The sequence below is a fragment of the Caretta caretta genome, chromosome 2 (genome assembly GCF_965140235.1).
Source record: "Caretta caretta isolate rCarCar2 chromosome 2, rCarCar1.hap1, whole genome shotgun sequence".
NCBI lineage: Eukaryota > Metazoa > Chordata > Testudines > Cheloniidae > Caretta > Caretta caretta.
This window is the reverse complement of record NC_134207.1, coordinates 209,063,836-209,080,014: the sequence shown is the minus strand read 5'-3', so window position 1 is coordinate 209,080,014 and position 16,179 is coordinate 209,063,836. Positions and strand designations below refer to the sequence as shown.

General features: G+C 42.0%; 1 protein-coding gene across 4 annotated transcripts in view; it reads right to left on the bottom strand.

Moving 5' to 3' along the window:
• The window catches only part of GSDME (gasdermin E), a 31,489-nt gene extending 19,660 nt beyond the window's left edge, over positions 1-11,829 (bottom strand). Inside the window, exons 1-3 of one of the 4 annotated variants that reach the window (XM_048838419.2) lie at positions 11,639-11,829; positions 6,233-6,463; positions 4,430-4,709 (exon numbers count right to left, since the gene is read on the bottom strand). In XM_048838419.2, coding sequence (XP_048694376.1) covers positions 4,430-4,709; positions 6,233-6,443 — 491 coding nt within the window. In that variant the 5' untranslated portion in view covers positions 6,444-6,463; positions 11,639-11,829. Of the gene's footprint in view, positions 1-4,429; positions 4,710-6,232; positions 6,464-11,415; positions 11,611-11,638 lie in introns of those variants that run through there. The other 3 variants (XM_048838421.2, XM_048838418.2, XM_048838420.2) reach the window with 3 other exon arrangements.
• Between the last annotated feature and the right edge of the window lie 4,350 nt (positions 11,830-16,179).

Here is a 16,179-nt window from a genome sequence, read left to right as displayed (position 1 = left end):
ACTCTATTCCCCCTCACCTGATTGTATGCAATTCTGAGTGGTGACGTTTTATGAGTTCACTTAAGCCATATAATACTACTGATTGAAATCTACATTGAACAGATAACCGGTGGAGGTATCTTACCAGTCTAAGTATTTCCAACAGTGCTCAAAAACCCCTTAGGTGCTTTAAAGAACAAATACAAACACATGGTCCCTGCCTTGATGAGATTACAATTTAATTTCATGCATTACTTGACAAATGAGGGGAACAAATAATAGGGAGGGGAAAGAAGGACAAGATTAACAGCAATAAAACTCCCACCATTACTCAGTTTAGGCATATATAAATAAATCTGGCTAATTAACTCACTGCATAAGCAATAATAACGTGAATTTTAAGTTGGAATATACCAGAACATATTTCAATTTGGGCCCGGTTCTGTTCAATATCTTCATAAATGATTTAGAGCAGGGATCAGAAACCTTTGGCATGTGGCCTGTCAGGGAAATCTGCTGACGGGCCGGGCCAGTGTGTTTACCTGCAGCGTCTGCAGGTTCGGCCAATCACAGCTCCCACTGGCTCCATTTTAAAGAACTTTGCTGTGCCAGGCCAAAAGGGGCTGTGGGAAGTGGCGCAGGCCGAGGGAAGTGCTGGCTGCCACTTCCCACAGCCCCTATTGGCCTGGCATGGCAAACTGCCGCCAGTGGGAGCTGCGATCGGCTGAACCGTTGGACGCTGCAGATAAACAAACCATCTTGGCCCACCAGCGGATTTCCCTGAAGAGCTGCATGCCAAAGGTTACTGGTCCCTGATTTAGATAATGACATGGAGAGAACATATATAAAGTTTGCGGACAATACCACACTAGGAGTGGTTGTGAGTGCTTTGAAGGATAGGGTTAAAATTCAAAATCAGACCATTTCTCCAGTTTGTCCAAAAGTAAATAGGATGAAATGCAAAGTACTCCACTTAGGAAGGAATTGCATATATACAAAATGGGAAATGATTGCATAGAGAGGAGTACTGCAGAAAGGGATCTGCAGGTTATAGTGGGTCACAAGCTAAATATGAGTCAACAGTGTAACACTATTGGAAAAAAAAAAAGCAGACATCATTCTGGGATGTATTAGGAGAAGAGCTGGAAGCAAGTAATTCTTCCACTCTACTCCACACCGATTAGGCCTCAGCTGGAGTATTGTGTCCAGTTCTGGGTGCCACATTTCAGGAAAGATGTGGACAAATTGGAGAAAGTCCAGAGAAAAGCAACAAAAATGATTAAAAGTCTAGAAAACATGACCTATGAGGAAAGATGGGGGCAGGGAGGGAGGTTTGTTTAGCCTGGAGAAGAGAAGACAGAGGGCACATGATAACAGTTTTCAAGTACATAAAAGGTTGTTACAAAGAGGAGGGTGAAAAATTGTTCTTGTTAGTCTCTGAGGATCGGACAAGAAGCAGTGGGCTTGAATTGCAGAGGGGGGGGTTAGGTTGGACATTAGGAAAAACTTCCTGTCAGGGCAATTAATCACTGGGGCAATCTCCCTCATTGTCTAATCTGTTCTTAAAAACCTCCAAACACCTGTCAGAGACTGTCTAGCACTATTTAGTCCTGTCTTGAGTGCAGGAGATTGGACTAGATGACCTACTGAGGTCCCTTCCACTCCTACACTTCTATGATGGTATAAAACAAAACAATTATTCTTGAGCTTATTTTCTAACAAATTGATTAGTAGTAGAGCCTCATTTATTCACTCTAAGCAGCTGCAAGACAGTGAATTACTGCATTTTGTGAAATAGCAACTTAGTTCAGCAAACACAGCAAAAAAGAGCAAGGATAATGTATCACAAAATGCACTTTGTTCATGTATTTGACAAGAGTGTTTTAATTTTAATTATTTTTGATACTTCATATTAGGTTAACAGATGTTGTAGGGCATATTTTGTAAAAAAGTAATGAAATTTTATTTATGCAGGACCTTACATCACACCATTCAGTTGTTAAATCCTTGCTAAAAAAGGGGATACACCATAGGTTTTTTGTAATTTAATTCTGAGCTTTACTATGGTTCTCCTTTAGAAGGTACGTATAAGTGGAGGGAAGCTGATTTTACACCACGCAGGACAGTATCATGTATTATGTACATGGAGGACAAATTCTTTTTTAAACTTTATTTAAACTTCTGAATTATATCACAATTCAAGTAATGCAAAATAAGCACTGCATTTTTGCAAAGGAACAGTTAGGACACACATTAAAAATGAACAGAATAATTATAGATCCAACAAACCCTGGATAAGTCATTTCATTAGGTGAAATCAAGTAATTACGCTCCCTTGATAATATATTGCTTAAAATCAAACCCTCAGTTTCAAGCTCACCAGTGTTTAATATTATCACATAATGTTCTATGAGTAAGATAATAGGTAGATGCTGGAGAAAAATTTGTGGCACATCATGAAACAACTAAGATACAAATACAGGAAATTTCAATTTTAAAGAACTGCCTCAGCATGGTAAATTCTAAGGGCCATACTGCTTATGACCAGGGACACAGAAAAACTGCAAATTAATCTTGTTCTGTAATCTCCCAACTCCCAGTGAAACTAGGACTGGCTGGAATATTGGCAATATATTTTGTATCATAAGCATTAAGTTATGAAGTGTCATTTCTAGAGAAAATGAGCCAGATGCTTGGGTGCAATGCAGGCATATTGTGCTGGCATACTTCCAGTGCAAAATCTGCATAAACAATCCAGTGAGACTCATATACAGTGCATATTACCTTCAGAAAATTAAGGGCCTCAATAATTGGTTTGAGTCTAACAAACCAAGGATTCTGCAGTCCCATGTGCGTTCCCACACTTCAGAAGCCAAATATATTTTTGCTAGATTAGGGCTTGTATGAATTTAATACACTACAGTTACAAACATGATACAAATCATTGGGATCTTAATTTTCATTTTAGGTATTCATAGATTGGTGTATACCTTATGACCATCCCGAGTGGAATACAGATAATGTTTGTAAATGCGGTTTAATTACTGTGAAGATTGTGAGCCCACAGACATTGGATTAACTTCAGTACATTTCCATTTGCTATGGCAGACTTGCCTATTCTAATGGAGCAGCTAACTAGCTTTTTCAAAACTCATCTTTTCCAGGGGATACTAGGCATGACTTAGTGTGTCGCTGTCATGACAACTACTCTAGATCTTGAGATTTTTTCCCCCCTTTATACTACATATAAATTCATTTTTGACTCATGGCACACACATTTGCTAGGATATTTATGTTTTTAATCAGGAAATTTACTAAGAAAGTAACAAGGTGCCTTTCAATGGCTGTTTGTAAAGGCTTTGACAAGCAGAACAGCAGGCAATCCTTACTGTGAGAAATTGATTACTTTTAGAGGATCTGTTTAAAGGAAATTTACACTGCTTTGGACAACTATCATGCAGCTAGCGAAAAAACTAATTCCTCCATCTCATTTCTACACCTGCCACCTCTCATCATCAAAGCATTAGCAACGGTTGTTAAAGTATGTTGCATTGAATCCAAACAGATTAAGGGCTTGATTCTACCAAATGCTGAGTACCTTTGACTCCCATATGATTCATGCCCCAATCCTATAAGGCAAAAGTGCACAAAATTCCCACTGAAGTAAGTTGGGTTCCACAAAGGGGGTCTGTCCATGGGCAACTCATTGTAGTATGATGCCCTTATATGGGATTTAGGGGCACGCAGAGATTGTCAGGAGGTGCTCCGTATCTTATGGAACTAAGCCCCTGACTTCAGAAGTCTATTTTTCCTCAGGTTATAAGTGATAGTTTGTATTAGTGATAGGAAAGTGCTGTAAAATGTTTTCTTTGATTATTCATTTAATATTTAAATGAATTTTCACTGACATATTGCTCCCCTTTTGTATTTCACTCCTATTAAATTTGAGCAATCAAGTTTTACTAGCTTGAACACTCAGAGAGCAGATTTTAAAGCTTGCTTACTAGAATACTGGGTATTTGAAGTTTGGTTTCCATGAGTATTTGCCCTAGACGTCTGATGAAGAAAATCCTCAAAACGTTCTAGCTTGTAAACAACCAATATACATTAAAAGTATTCTTACTGGATCCATCAAGACCTACACAATCCTTACACAAGACTTAAAATCCAAGAAACTGCCTGATTCTAGTCCATATCTTTGGCATTCCCTTTTCCTCTCCCGTGGTTTGTTACTCCCACTGGTTACAACCTGTCTAAACTCAGGCTCCAGTCCTGCACTAACCACCAAAACAAACAGATCCCTGCACCCACACAGAGCCCCACAGAGGGAGGATTTGGCTCCAAGTTCAACGTGTAAATTCAGCATAAAAATAAGCCACTTGAAGATATATTTCACATGTTCATTATTCCTTTTTAAGCTTTACATGGATGGCAAAATTAAAACTCATACCTTCCCTTGAGGTCTTTCATAAGCTGCTGCAAATCAGCCTCCTGCTTTTTTAGGTTTCCAAACGAAGACTGGCTTTCTACAAAGCCTTTTCCTCCAGCACCCAGGTTGATCTTTCCAAATGAAGTTTCAATACTTCCTCTGACAAAGTCTTCAAACTTCCCCTCATATTTCACAAAGTCAGACTCAACAACAACTTGGAAAAGAAAAAAAAAACAAAAACAAGCCCACAATAAAAAATGACTAATGCAGACTTGAAAACAATAGATCCTGAAACAGAAGCCTGTGGAAAATATGAACAGATAAATAAAGTCACACAGAAGAGTTAACTGGCCTACAATCCTTATTTTTGTTTGTTTCCATCTTTTCTCCCCCAATTTACACTATTTTTCATTTTGGCATTTTAAGGAAATGTATGATGTTTACAGTACTGAGTTCAAATCCTATGAGAGTTTTATAAAGTACCCTAGAGATTTTTTCCTGCCATACACAGAATACATACACAACTCAACTACCTATATTTTCAGCTTTTTATTTTCCATTATCTTGGTTTGTCTCATCATGGGCCTGAGTCAAGGTCCACTGAAGCCAATGGAAAGACTCCCATTGATCTAATGGGCTTTGGATCATGGCCTTTAATGCCAAAAATATAACACACTTTAGGCACAGAACTCAAAATTGGGAACTGTAATGTGCAAGTTATAAACATAGATCACTTCAGATTACTTGTTTATGTTGGATAGTCATGTCTGCCGAGAGATACTGATCTTGGCCATGCTATTACCTTTCGAATGTTGGCCTAGCAGTGGTTCCCACCATTGAGTAACACAACTTGAGGAAACACAAGTACAGACACTCCACACAGGAGACGACAACATGGGGATAAAAATGCCTGAGCCCTGTCTACACAAATGCTTCCACTGTTGCTACCACCAGTAGATTTTCATTGGTACACATTAGTATAAACCAGTATAACCAGTATCAGAATCAGGCCCAGACTCCTTCACTTGCTGGTCACTCAATCAAATCTAGGTTTAGTCACCTGTGACCAAATGTCTTCAATTTTGGCAGAGATGACAAGGAATAAACAGGCAGGAAGACTGAGCTCTCCTCTGTATGCAACTGGAGCTGGACTTTCCAAGTCAGGGTTGATAAATATTGGTGGGGACCTGTGGGAAAGCTTGCATTCCTGCTACCTGCGCTGTTTCTGTTTTGGGGATCAATATAAAACCTTTTTTCCACATCAGCTGATTAAGCATCGGAAACAAACAGTTTTTAAATATGTATTATAAAAGGTCAGACAGCCGTCAAGACTGATTTGCCCCAGATTCATCATTTGCCCCAGGGCTTGAGGATTATGAGATGCAGCTCACCTCACCTGTGGAATGGCAAGGGGTAACTGCTGAGCATATCACAGTGCGCTCTCATCTAGAGTGCGCTATGACAGCACAGTATTACCACACACTGGAGCCTGACACTGACTCTGAAAGAGCTCTTCAGAATGTCAAGCCATAAAACAACAACATTTTACAACACTGTCATTTGGAGTCTCCAGCATTCAATCACACTACTCCCACTGGGCAAGACATTTCACTTTTTAACTAACATTTTATTAGTATTGTTATTAGCTAAATGACAAGTCAAGCATAGAAAAGATCAAACCATCTCATATTTAAAAGTGCTGAATATTTCAGAGCCAAAAGAAACCCTACAGCAACATGCTATAAGAACTTTATTTAATAATGGTTAGAACAGATTGTACTTTGCATTCTTATCTACTGTAATGTCATACAAGTATAGTTTTACCTGGTTTTATAGGTTTGTCTTCAGTAAGCACATCATTCAGCGTGACTGTCAAGAAATGGTACTTTGGTTTCTGCCAGCACCACAATTTCTTCTTCTTTGTTACTAAGTTGAGAAGCTGTAATTTATCTGAGTCATTCAAGCGGGATACAGGAATCAAGTCACCGCCACAGTCAGTCTCTCTCACAAAATTTTTTGTTGCTTTCGCAAACATCTTGTGGAATCGTTTAATATCTGAAAGAACAAATCCGCTTTAAAAGTACAATTGGAAAGTATCAGTGCTTAGTTGTCCCCTTTAAAGAAGCTTAGAGTTTTAGAGAGTTAACATGAGAATGTCCGTATTAGTATCACTTTTTGTTTAATGGCCTTCCTCTACCTAAGTCAGTGTATTTCACAAAGATTCTTCTAAAAGAGGAACGATATAGAGGAAACAGTGAAAATGACTACATAAAGTTCATAAACTGAGGAAAATATTTTTCTCCCATCTCTGATTTTATATGCCTACGTGTTACTTGTACCAACAATTAAGAGAAATATTTTCAGAATGAAATATTTTTAACTTGACAGTGTTCTTTTAAATCTGACTGCGAAGACTGAAGAGTTCAAGTTGAAATATAAAATGTCTTATCTGTCCATTTCTTTTCTTTGAAGCTGTATATTCATACATTCTTCGTTAATTATCTGTTCTGTTCCACACAGATATTAGATCTGTCAATTAGAGGTGCAAACCACGATAGGGGAGGACAGACTTCAAAGCAAGGACAGACACTCAGTGAACATTGGTGCATATTGACAGAAGAGACAGAAAAAAAAAATACTGAGGGGAGCTTGGCCATAGAGCTGGTTTCATTATTAAATAGAGGGAAAGAAGAAAATATCTTTAAAGACAGAAACTTGCCGTTCCGTTAACTCCCAAAATTCCATTTCGGATAATACTTCACACAATGTTAACCAATTGACGTTCAGGTATTTTCTCATGAGACCCCTGTTGCCTACTCTTAGTTCTGTATTTAAGCAAGTTTAGTAAAAGGTACTTCCTGACTACACAAAAAATGGAAGGAATTTTACAATGTTTTACAGTCAAACAACATTGTACCTAAAGGTCTCTCAGCACTTTCATTATAATCTGCTATTGCAATGTACTTGGGGCACAGTCCAGTGTCCAATGGGAATACTTCCACTAACTTCAGTGGCTGGTGGATCAATTCCTTAGCTCTAAATTTGTTCAGATTCTTGCATTTTCAAACTCCCACTCGCATCATTTAGGCTCAATGACATGCATATGTACAAGTATGGAACGCATTTCCAGAACATTGTAAAATACAATCGTTCAACTCCATTTATATTTGGAAGGGAAGAACCTCAACCACCAACAGGCAGGGTTTCCCCCACAGAATTCTACTACGGTGAAGTTGACTTCTGGAACTAACCTGACAAATTATTTGCAGTGGAGGAGGAATACCAGAGAAATTCTCACTCCCTGCTAAAGTATCTGTTACCGGTTTCTAAATATCCAATGGCTTCTTATCCCCAAGGAACATATTCTTCTTCTCCTCCCCCCTCTCAGTACACGCATACACCTGTGGTTTGCATATCCTTTGACTCCATTTCAGAATAACGAGTAATCAGGTCTGCATGGGCAGACCCTTCTACATAGGAAGAGGGCCACTGACTTCAAAGAGGTTAATGCAGAAAGGAGGTTCACCACTCACACATATACAATTGCAGAAATGGAGCCTAAAAATGACACATCATTTACCTCAGTCTACTCTACAGCAGCCTCATCTTCTAGGAATGTCAGAAGTCTCTAGAAAGAAAAGGAGTACTTGTGGCACCTTAGAGACTAACCAATTTATTTGAGCATGAGCTTTCGTGAGCTACAGCTCACTTCATCGGATGAAGTGAGCTGTAGCTCACGAAAGCTCATGCTCAAATAAATTGGTTAGTCTCTAAGGTGCCACAAGTACTCCTTTTCTTTTTGCGAATACAGACTAACACGGCTGTTACTCTGAAAGAAGTCTCTAGATTAACCTGAATCTCAAAGGAAGAATCTAGAACAGCTTTCGGTTAAGATTAGTTTCTGCTACATGAAGGAGTTACCTTGTTTTTTCAATTCAAATTTTAAACCTATTGCTCATAGAAATATTATTGTCTCCTTGAACTTGATGCCAACTAATCCTATATACCTTTTCACAGACTTCCATTCAGATAGAATTGTTTCAAAGGGACACTTCTAGTCTCAATGGTAAAACAATGTTGGACCGGGTTTCCTAAAAAACTTCAGGTGTGCTGGCGGATGGGCAGGGCGCTAAGTGTTGTTGAGAGGACATTACCTTTGAATTTTCTTGCTTTGGAGGTTTATGTTAGACCAGGGCTTGGATTGACAGAACTAGAGGGAAAGCTATTCCCCCCATGCCTAAATGAAACAAATTATTGCAAACTGATGAAAGAAACCAGCAGAGAAGAGGAGGGGTGTTTTGTTTGCTTGACTGGAGACTTGAGCTAAGCCTTTAAAATGAGTTTGCATGTGGGACGGGGAGGGGACAGTGTTTAATAAGAACATCACTAAAAAGATGCAGAGGAAAAACATGTCAGCTAAACTCACTCCCACCCCCACCCCCCCATGATGGACACCTCATTATTCTTTGGAGTAGAGATTGTCTTTTTTTCCCCCTGTATTTGTGCAGTGCCTATCATAGTGGGGTTCTGGTCCATATCTAGGGCTTGTAGGTGCCATAATAGTACAAATAAATAAAAAACAAACAAACGATCTAGTTCAGTGTTCTCAAACTTTTGTACTGTGACCCCTTTCACATAGCAAGCCTCTGAGTGCGACACCCCTCACCCCAAATATATCAAAAAGTGTTTCTAATGTAACACCATTATAACTGCTGGATGCAAAGCAGGGTTTGGGCTGCAGGCTGACAGCTTGCGACCCCGCATATAATAATCTCCCAACCCCCTGAAGGGTCCCAACTCCCAGCTTGAGAGCCCCTGATCTAGTTAAATAAACATCTCCCTGTGCTTCATAATATTTGCATACATTTATTGCAATTCCATAGCTATATGTTTAGGAACATTACTCCAGTAATCTGTATTTAGGAATATTAATTCTACAGGAACATTTTTACAAGGGGAAAAGAGGATTGTGAAAGTGAGTACATTTTACTCTGGACAGCAAAACAGGAAGTTTCATGAAAGTTAGTCAGTATTTCCCATTTGTCAGTATATTAAAATGTAATTTAAAAAAAAATCAGTTTTGACTAAAGAACAAAATTGCTCAAAGCCTTAGGCAATATGAGGAGGAAGGCAGATGTGGAGGATGAGAGCAATACTACAGAATGTTAGAACATTGATTACAAATTCAAGTTGTACATAAATACTTCATAGGAGGGTCCTTGTGTACCAAACAAGTCTGAACAAGTAGCTTGACAGTCCAAAGAGCTATTAGACTTTATATTTAGTGAAGAACTGCACCAGAGGAGATATCCTTTGAATTCTAATGAGGCCTGAGTCTATACTGAGAGACATGTTGCCGCCTACTCTCTTTACAAGTAGCATGTAAATTTTATTACCCTGTTTAGCAAAATTTGGAACTTATTTTCATTGCCTTATTTTTCTGGACAACTTAAATGTTTAAAAACCATAAAAGCAAACGCCAAAAGGTTAGTGTGGGAATTATTTTAGGGAAGTTCTAGGGCAGGGGTGGGCAAATTACAGCCCGCGGGCCACATGCGGCCCACAGGACTGTCCTGCCTGGCTCCTGAGCTCCCAGCCAGGGAAGCTCACCCCTGGCCCCTCCCCCGCTGTCTCCCCTCTGCTACAGCAATGCCGCCATGCGGGTAGCACGGCTTGCGCCCGCCCACCTCCCAGGCTTTCAAATAAGCCTGTCCTGCCACTCTGAGTGGCATGGTAAGGGTAAGGGGGCTTGGATAAGGGGCAGGAGGCCCCAGGGGACAGTTGGATAGGGCAGAGGTTCGGGGGGGGGGGCAGCAGTCAGGAGATGGGGGGGTTGTATAGGGGGTGGGGTTCCAGGGCAGGCAGTTAAGTACAGCATTCCCGGGGGACAGGGAGCAGGGGGGGAGGTTGGATAGGCATGGGAGCGGGGAGAGGGTTGGATAGGCCTGTCAGGGGTGTGGACAGGGGTCGGGACAGTCAGGGGAGAGGGAGGGTTGGATAGGGGTTGCCTGGGGGGGCAGTTAGGGGCAGGGGGTCCCCGGAAGGGGGTAGTCAGGGGACAAGGAGCAGGGGGGGTTGGAGGCTATGGGGGGGCAGTCAGGGGGCAGGGGCCAGGCTGTTTGCAGAGGCACAGCCTTCCCTACCTAGTCCTCCATACTGTTTCGCAACCCTGATGTGTCCCTCGGGCCAAAAAGTTTGCCCACCCCTGTTCTAGAGCCTGTGTTACACAGGTCAGACTGGGTCATCACAATAGTCCATCCAGGTTTCGGAAAAAGTTCATGCAGTTATTCAGTCCTCAAACGAGTTAATTTCAGGCCCTCCTCCCTGCAATCACATGCACATTATTTAGCAGCACTGAAAAGATGATTGTTTCCAATTCTGATGAACTACAGCCTTTGCCTCTAAGGGCTAGTCTACAGAGTTGTACTGCATTCCTACAGCAATATAATTAAAGCAGTAAAAAAGAAATCCTAGCAGGGACCCAGTTTGCACTGGATTAAATTGCTTATGCTAGTACAGTTCATCCCTGTAGGGGCAGAGGAATCTGTGGTGTAAGGTCTCTTTATAACTATTTCAGTTAAAAAAAAAACAACACAAAACACACACCCCTAAGCCCCCCCCAAGCCATACTTAGGCCTTAGGGTGTGTCTACACAGCAGCTTGCAGTTGTAACCCTGGGGCGTGGATACACACACCCGTGGTTAGCCAGACTGACCCAAGCCCGCCTGCAATCACCCTCAGGGCATCCAGGCACGACATGGCACCGATGTCACTAAAGCCCCGCTAAAAGCAGCCAGCGCTTGGCGCGCACGGGGACGCCGACGGGGACCGGGGCGAGGAGAACAAAGGGAGAGAGCGGGAGGGCGAGTGCCCCTGGGGCGGGCGCCCGCAGCGGGAGGAGGAAGGGAGGACGCGGGGCAGCGGCTCCCCTCCCCAGAGCTGGCGTCTCCCCTTCGCCTTCCCGGCGTGCCGGGGCCGCCGCCGCGGCGCGCTCGGCTCGTACTCACCAGCACGCCCGTGGCTCACCCCGCCGCAGCCTGCCCCGCGGGGGACGGATGCTCGCCGCGCTCTCTAGCCCATTGACTGGCGCCCGCAGCCGCACACCGCCCAGCACCGCCTCACTCCTGAGCTGAGTTTGCCGGGCCTCGGCAGCGCGGCTGGAAAGTAGTAACTAGGCTGGCCGCGGAGGGGGGGGGGGGAGGGTATTATCAGCTGCGAGCACGCACACACCTGGGACGGGGGTGGCTCCCTGGCTGCGGGGGGGTGTGCGAAGAGACCCGCGGCAGGCAGCACGCTCTGTGGGAGAGGAAGGGCGGGCACACAAGGACGCTTCTCGCCGGGGTCAGTGGCAAAGCGAGCAGCTGAAGCTGGAGGGGAAACACCAGCTGCAGAAGAGGCTGAAACTGCCCTTCCCATCATGGTTTCTTTCCGCGCAGCTGGGAAGCCCTTGGGAGTCTAGAGTCTGAGTGCCCAGAACATGCAAAACCAGCGACTTTGGCTGCCACGCTGGGGTGGAGGTTTCCTATGACACGTGCCTCAGCGGCCCACAATTCCACAGCTGTGGTGACAGTCTGCAGAGGCACTGAGAAGAAGGCACCCTGTGAACTAGTGTTGCCAAGCCAGCTCCAGGATTGAAAGATTAATCTTTAATGAAAGATTATGTCATGTGATGAATCCTCCAGGAATACCTCCAACCAGAATTGACAGCCCTAGTGTGAACACCCAGGCAATGGAGCGAAGGTAGCAGTTCCACCAGATCAGTAAGGCCCCAGTCCTGCAAACATGCTCATGTGAAACTTTATTATTGGCGTAACCCCTAGAGTTAAGCGCAGGAGGAAGTGTTTGCAGGTTCGGGCTTAAGGCCTGGTCTAAAAATTACATTAACCTACCTGAAACCTGTCATTAACCTACCTACAATTCTCAAGGCTCTGAAAGATTTCAGGCCTTGTTTGACAAAGTTAGATTGACCTAACCACCCACTGTAGATGCAGTTAGGGACTTGTCTTCACTGTGGGGAGATCCATGCAGCAGCAATCGATGCAGTGGGTGTTGATTTAGCGGGTCTAGTGAAGACCCAGAGGGCAATGAAAATTATGAGGGGGCTGGGGCACATGATTTCTTAGGAGAGGCTGAGGGAACTGGGCTTATTTAGTCTGCTGAAGAGAAGAGTGAGGGGGGATTTGATAGCCTTCAACTACTTGAAGGGGGGTTCCAAAGAGGATAGAGCTCGGCTGTTTGTCAGATGACAGACCAAGGAGCAATGGTCTCAAGTTGCAGTGGGGGAGGATATTAGGAAAAACGGTTTCACTGGGAGGCTGGTGAAGCACTGGAATTGGTTCCCTAGGGGGGTGGTGGAATCTCCATCCTTAGAGGTTTTTAAGGCCTGGCTTGACAAAGCCCTGGCTGGGATGATTTAGTTGGGGTTGGTCCTGCTTTGAGCAGGGGGTTGGAAAAGATGATTTCCTGAGGTCTCTTCCAACCTTAATCTTCTATGATTCTATCATGCTATGAAATGAATGGTATTCTATTATTGTTTAACAGTGCGATTAATCACAATTAATTTTTTAATTGCTCGACAGCCCTATTATTTTCATTCCTTGCCATTCAGGAAACAATATAACTGTGTTTGTAACTTAAATTAACATGAAAGGTGCTTCCACCAAATTAAAAAAGTGCCATGTTAACATGAGGCTTTACACACGTACACAGAATGTAATGTTTTGCACTTTAGTGCTTTTTGTCTATAACTCTTAGTGTTCTTTAATAAGGATGGTAAACATAATTATTCACATAGTATAGATAATTGTATTGGATAATTCTGGGGACTAGAATTGCCTCTAAGGCTTTATCTTCACTGACACAAAGGTGGTGTTTTTACAGCAAGTTAATTAGTATCTCGCTGTAAAATCCAAAGTGGATACAAGGCACTTGTAGGTGTGTTTTTGTTTAGGGATAATAACTAATGTGTATGAGCTATCCCACTGTGAAACCACAGCGGAGACAAGGCACTTTAATGTTATTATTAAGTAGATGAAGCAAGGTCTGCCAAAGGCAGGGTGCATAATACTGACGTCACCTAGCTACCTCCTGATAAACACTATAAGTCCTTGTCTCCACTGAAGATTTTACAGTGAGATAACTATTATGTGTTAGCAAAAAGAAAAGGAGTACTTGTGGCACCTTAGAGACTAACGAATTTATTTGAGCATGAGCTTTCGTGAGCTACAGCTCACTTCATCAGATGTTGATGAATTAACAACTATTAATTATAAATAATTATAAATAATTAACAACTATTATGTGTTAGTTACCTTGCCGTAAAAATAAACAGACAAACAAAAAACACACCACCTTTGTGTCATCAGTGAGGACAAAGCCTAAGTCACCTATTCAAATCTGGCTCATGTCACTAGTGACCAAAAATCTGCTGGAGGTTCAGTTGCCCATATAAAATGAATTTGTTGGCATCTACCCCAGTTCTCCAGGTTGTCTACAACTCAAAAGATGTTATCACAAATACAATTGGCATTTTTGTCAGACTTAGCAGAGTCCAAGGACTGAATGACTCATGGGGACTGAATTACCCTCCTATTCTGAGATGTAGTCCTTCCATAACATGCTGGAGGCACGTTTTGTCAGGATGGCTTGGGGAAGCCTGTTCTGCTACTTACTTTCCTGGTTCAGTCTCCAGTGCAATCCAACTGATACCTTTCATAAGAATTAAGAGAAACATTAATTTCCTAACATAAATGTAGGTCCAATCCCCAATCTAGTCCCATATCTGAAGCCACATGGTATAAAACAAGATGCAAGTGAATAAAAAAACATATAAAATGGAGCGGGGGGATTTATGAAATACACTGTGAAACTATTTGTATGACACCATACACATATACTTATCCACATATACATATACTTATAAGATCTTTAAATGATCTTTAAATGTAGCTCTGTTCCTAACTTTGCTCTTAAAGACATCAAAGGTCTGATTCAAAAGAAATATATTTGGCTTTTACACCGGGCTGCAGAAACAGAAGGAAGTCATTTTTTCAAGGAATGTGCACCTTTGCATAGAAATCAGAGCTGCCTTTTTCACATGAATCACACCACACAACAGGTAGCTTCCTTGAGAGTCTGGGGGCAGGAGTTCTAGGCTGCAGTGAAATGGGCCCAGATCCAGGTATTTAGGCTCCCATTGAAATCAATAGGAGTTAGGTACCTAATTCCTAATACCTAATTCCTTTGAGGATCTCGGCCATAATGACAAAAATGTCAAATCACTAGGTGTTAATAGGCCCAAGATTGGGCTTTGGAACAAAAAGAAGCTCAAAGTCAGATGACCTTAAATTAACTAACAGACCCTGGTAACAGTTCCTTTTTTTTTTTTTTTTAAAGCAGGCCTATTACCAGTTTTTCATTCCATCCTACCAAATGTCTCAGCTTCTCCTATGCATTTTAGTGAGGTTTAGATCTGACATTCCATCCCTTAATAGCCCTCATTAATACCCTTAATGACTCAATAATACTTACTTTTTAGTTAGTTACAGTTAAAAAAAAAACAGTGTGAAAAGTTACAAAACAAAAACTAATGACAAACTTTTATAAAGGCAACACGGCCTAATAATATAAAAACAAAGACAGAAAAAACAAAAATCCCTACCATAACCTACCCCTTAAAATAGAGCCTAATCCTCAGCACCCACAGCTCTCTCTTACTTCAGTGCAAGTGCTCAAAGTCTTTCAGGATCAGGCCACAGCTGCAGAGTCACCAAGTCTTGCAGATGACAGTAAGAATCTCCCCCACTAGCCACCCACAGGTGTCATCCGTTCTCATAGTTTGGACTCTTTGCAGTTACAACCTCTGAGTCATTGTACATGGAAGTGCCTAGTGAAGCTCATTTGAGAAATCCAGCCAAGATGTCAGTGAAATGGATCACTGTGGAAACGTCAATAGGGAAAAAAAAAGTATCCACAAATTGTGACTCTTGTCAGCCAGCTTGGGGTGTCTCTTATTGATAGTCAGGCGCTCTACTGAACAAGTGAAATTCTCCTCACTCCCCCAGTGATATTTCCATCTTACCAATGTTTAAGTTTAGCCAGCTGTCATTTATCCAATTTGCAGCATGGCAGGAATCCTGACAGTTTTGAGATACACTCACTGGTTGGAAGAGACAGTTATTTAGGTCGAGGTATCAGAATGATGATACCTCAAAACCATACAATTCTATTAGTTTTCACACATTATACACTGGTGGCAAACCTGACCCCTGGAACACTGAATATGGAAGGATGCCTGTGGCAGATGAGTAATCACTCGTACTTCAGTCAGAATATAAATAGGTGATGTTCAGACATGTAGGGCAGTTGAAACTGATAGAAGGAAGAGAGAGATCTTGGAATCATTGTGGATAGTTCTCTGAACACATCTGCTTGATATGCAGCAGCAGACAAAAAGCTAACCGTGTTAGGAACCATTACCAGAGGGAAATATAAGAAGACAGAAAATATGATGACACTACAGAAATCCATGCTATACCCACACCTTGAATACTGCATGCAATTTGGTCACCCCATCTCAAAAAACAATATATTAGAATTGGAAAAAGTATGGAGAAGGATAACAAAAATGATTGGGGCATGGAACAGCTTCCATACAAAGAGGGATTAAAAATACTGGGACTGTTCATCTCAGACAAGAGAGGACTAAACAGAGATGTGATAGAGCTCTACACAATCATGACTGGTATGTAGGAAGTAAATAAGGAAGTGTT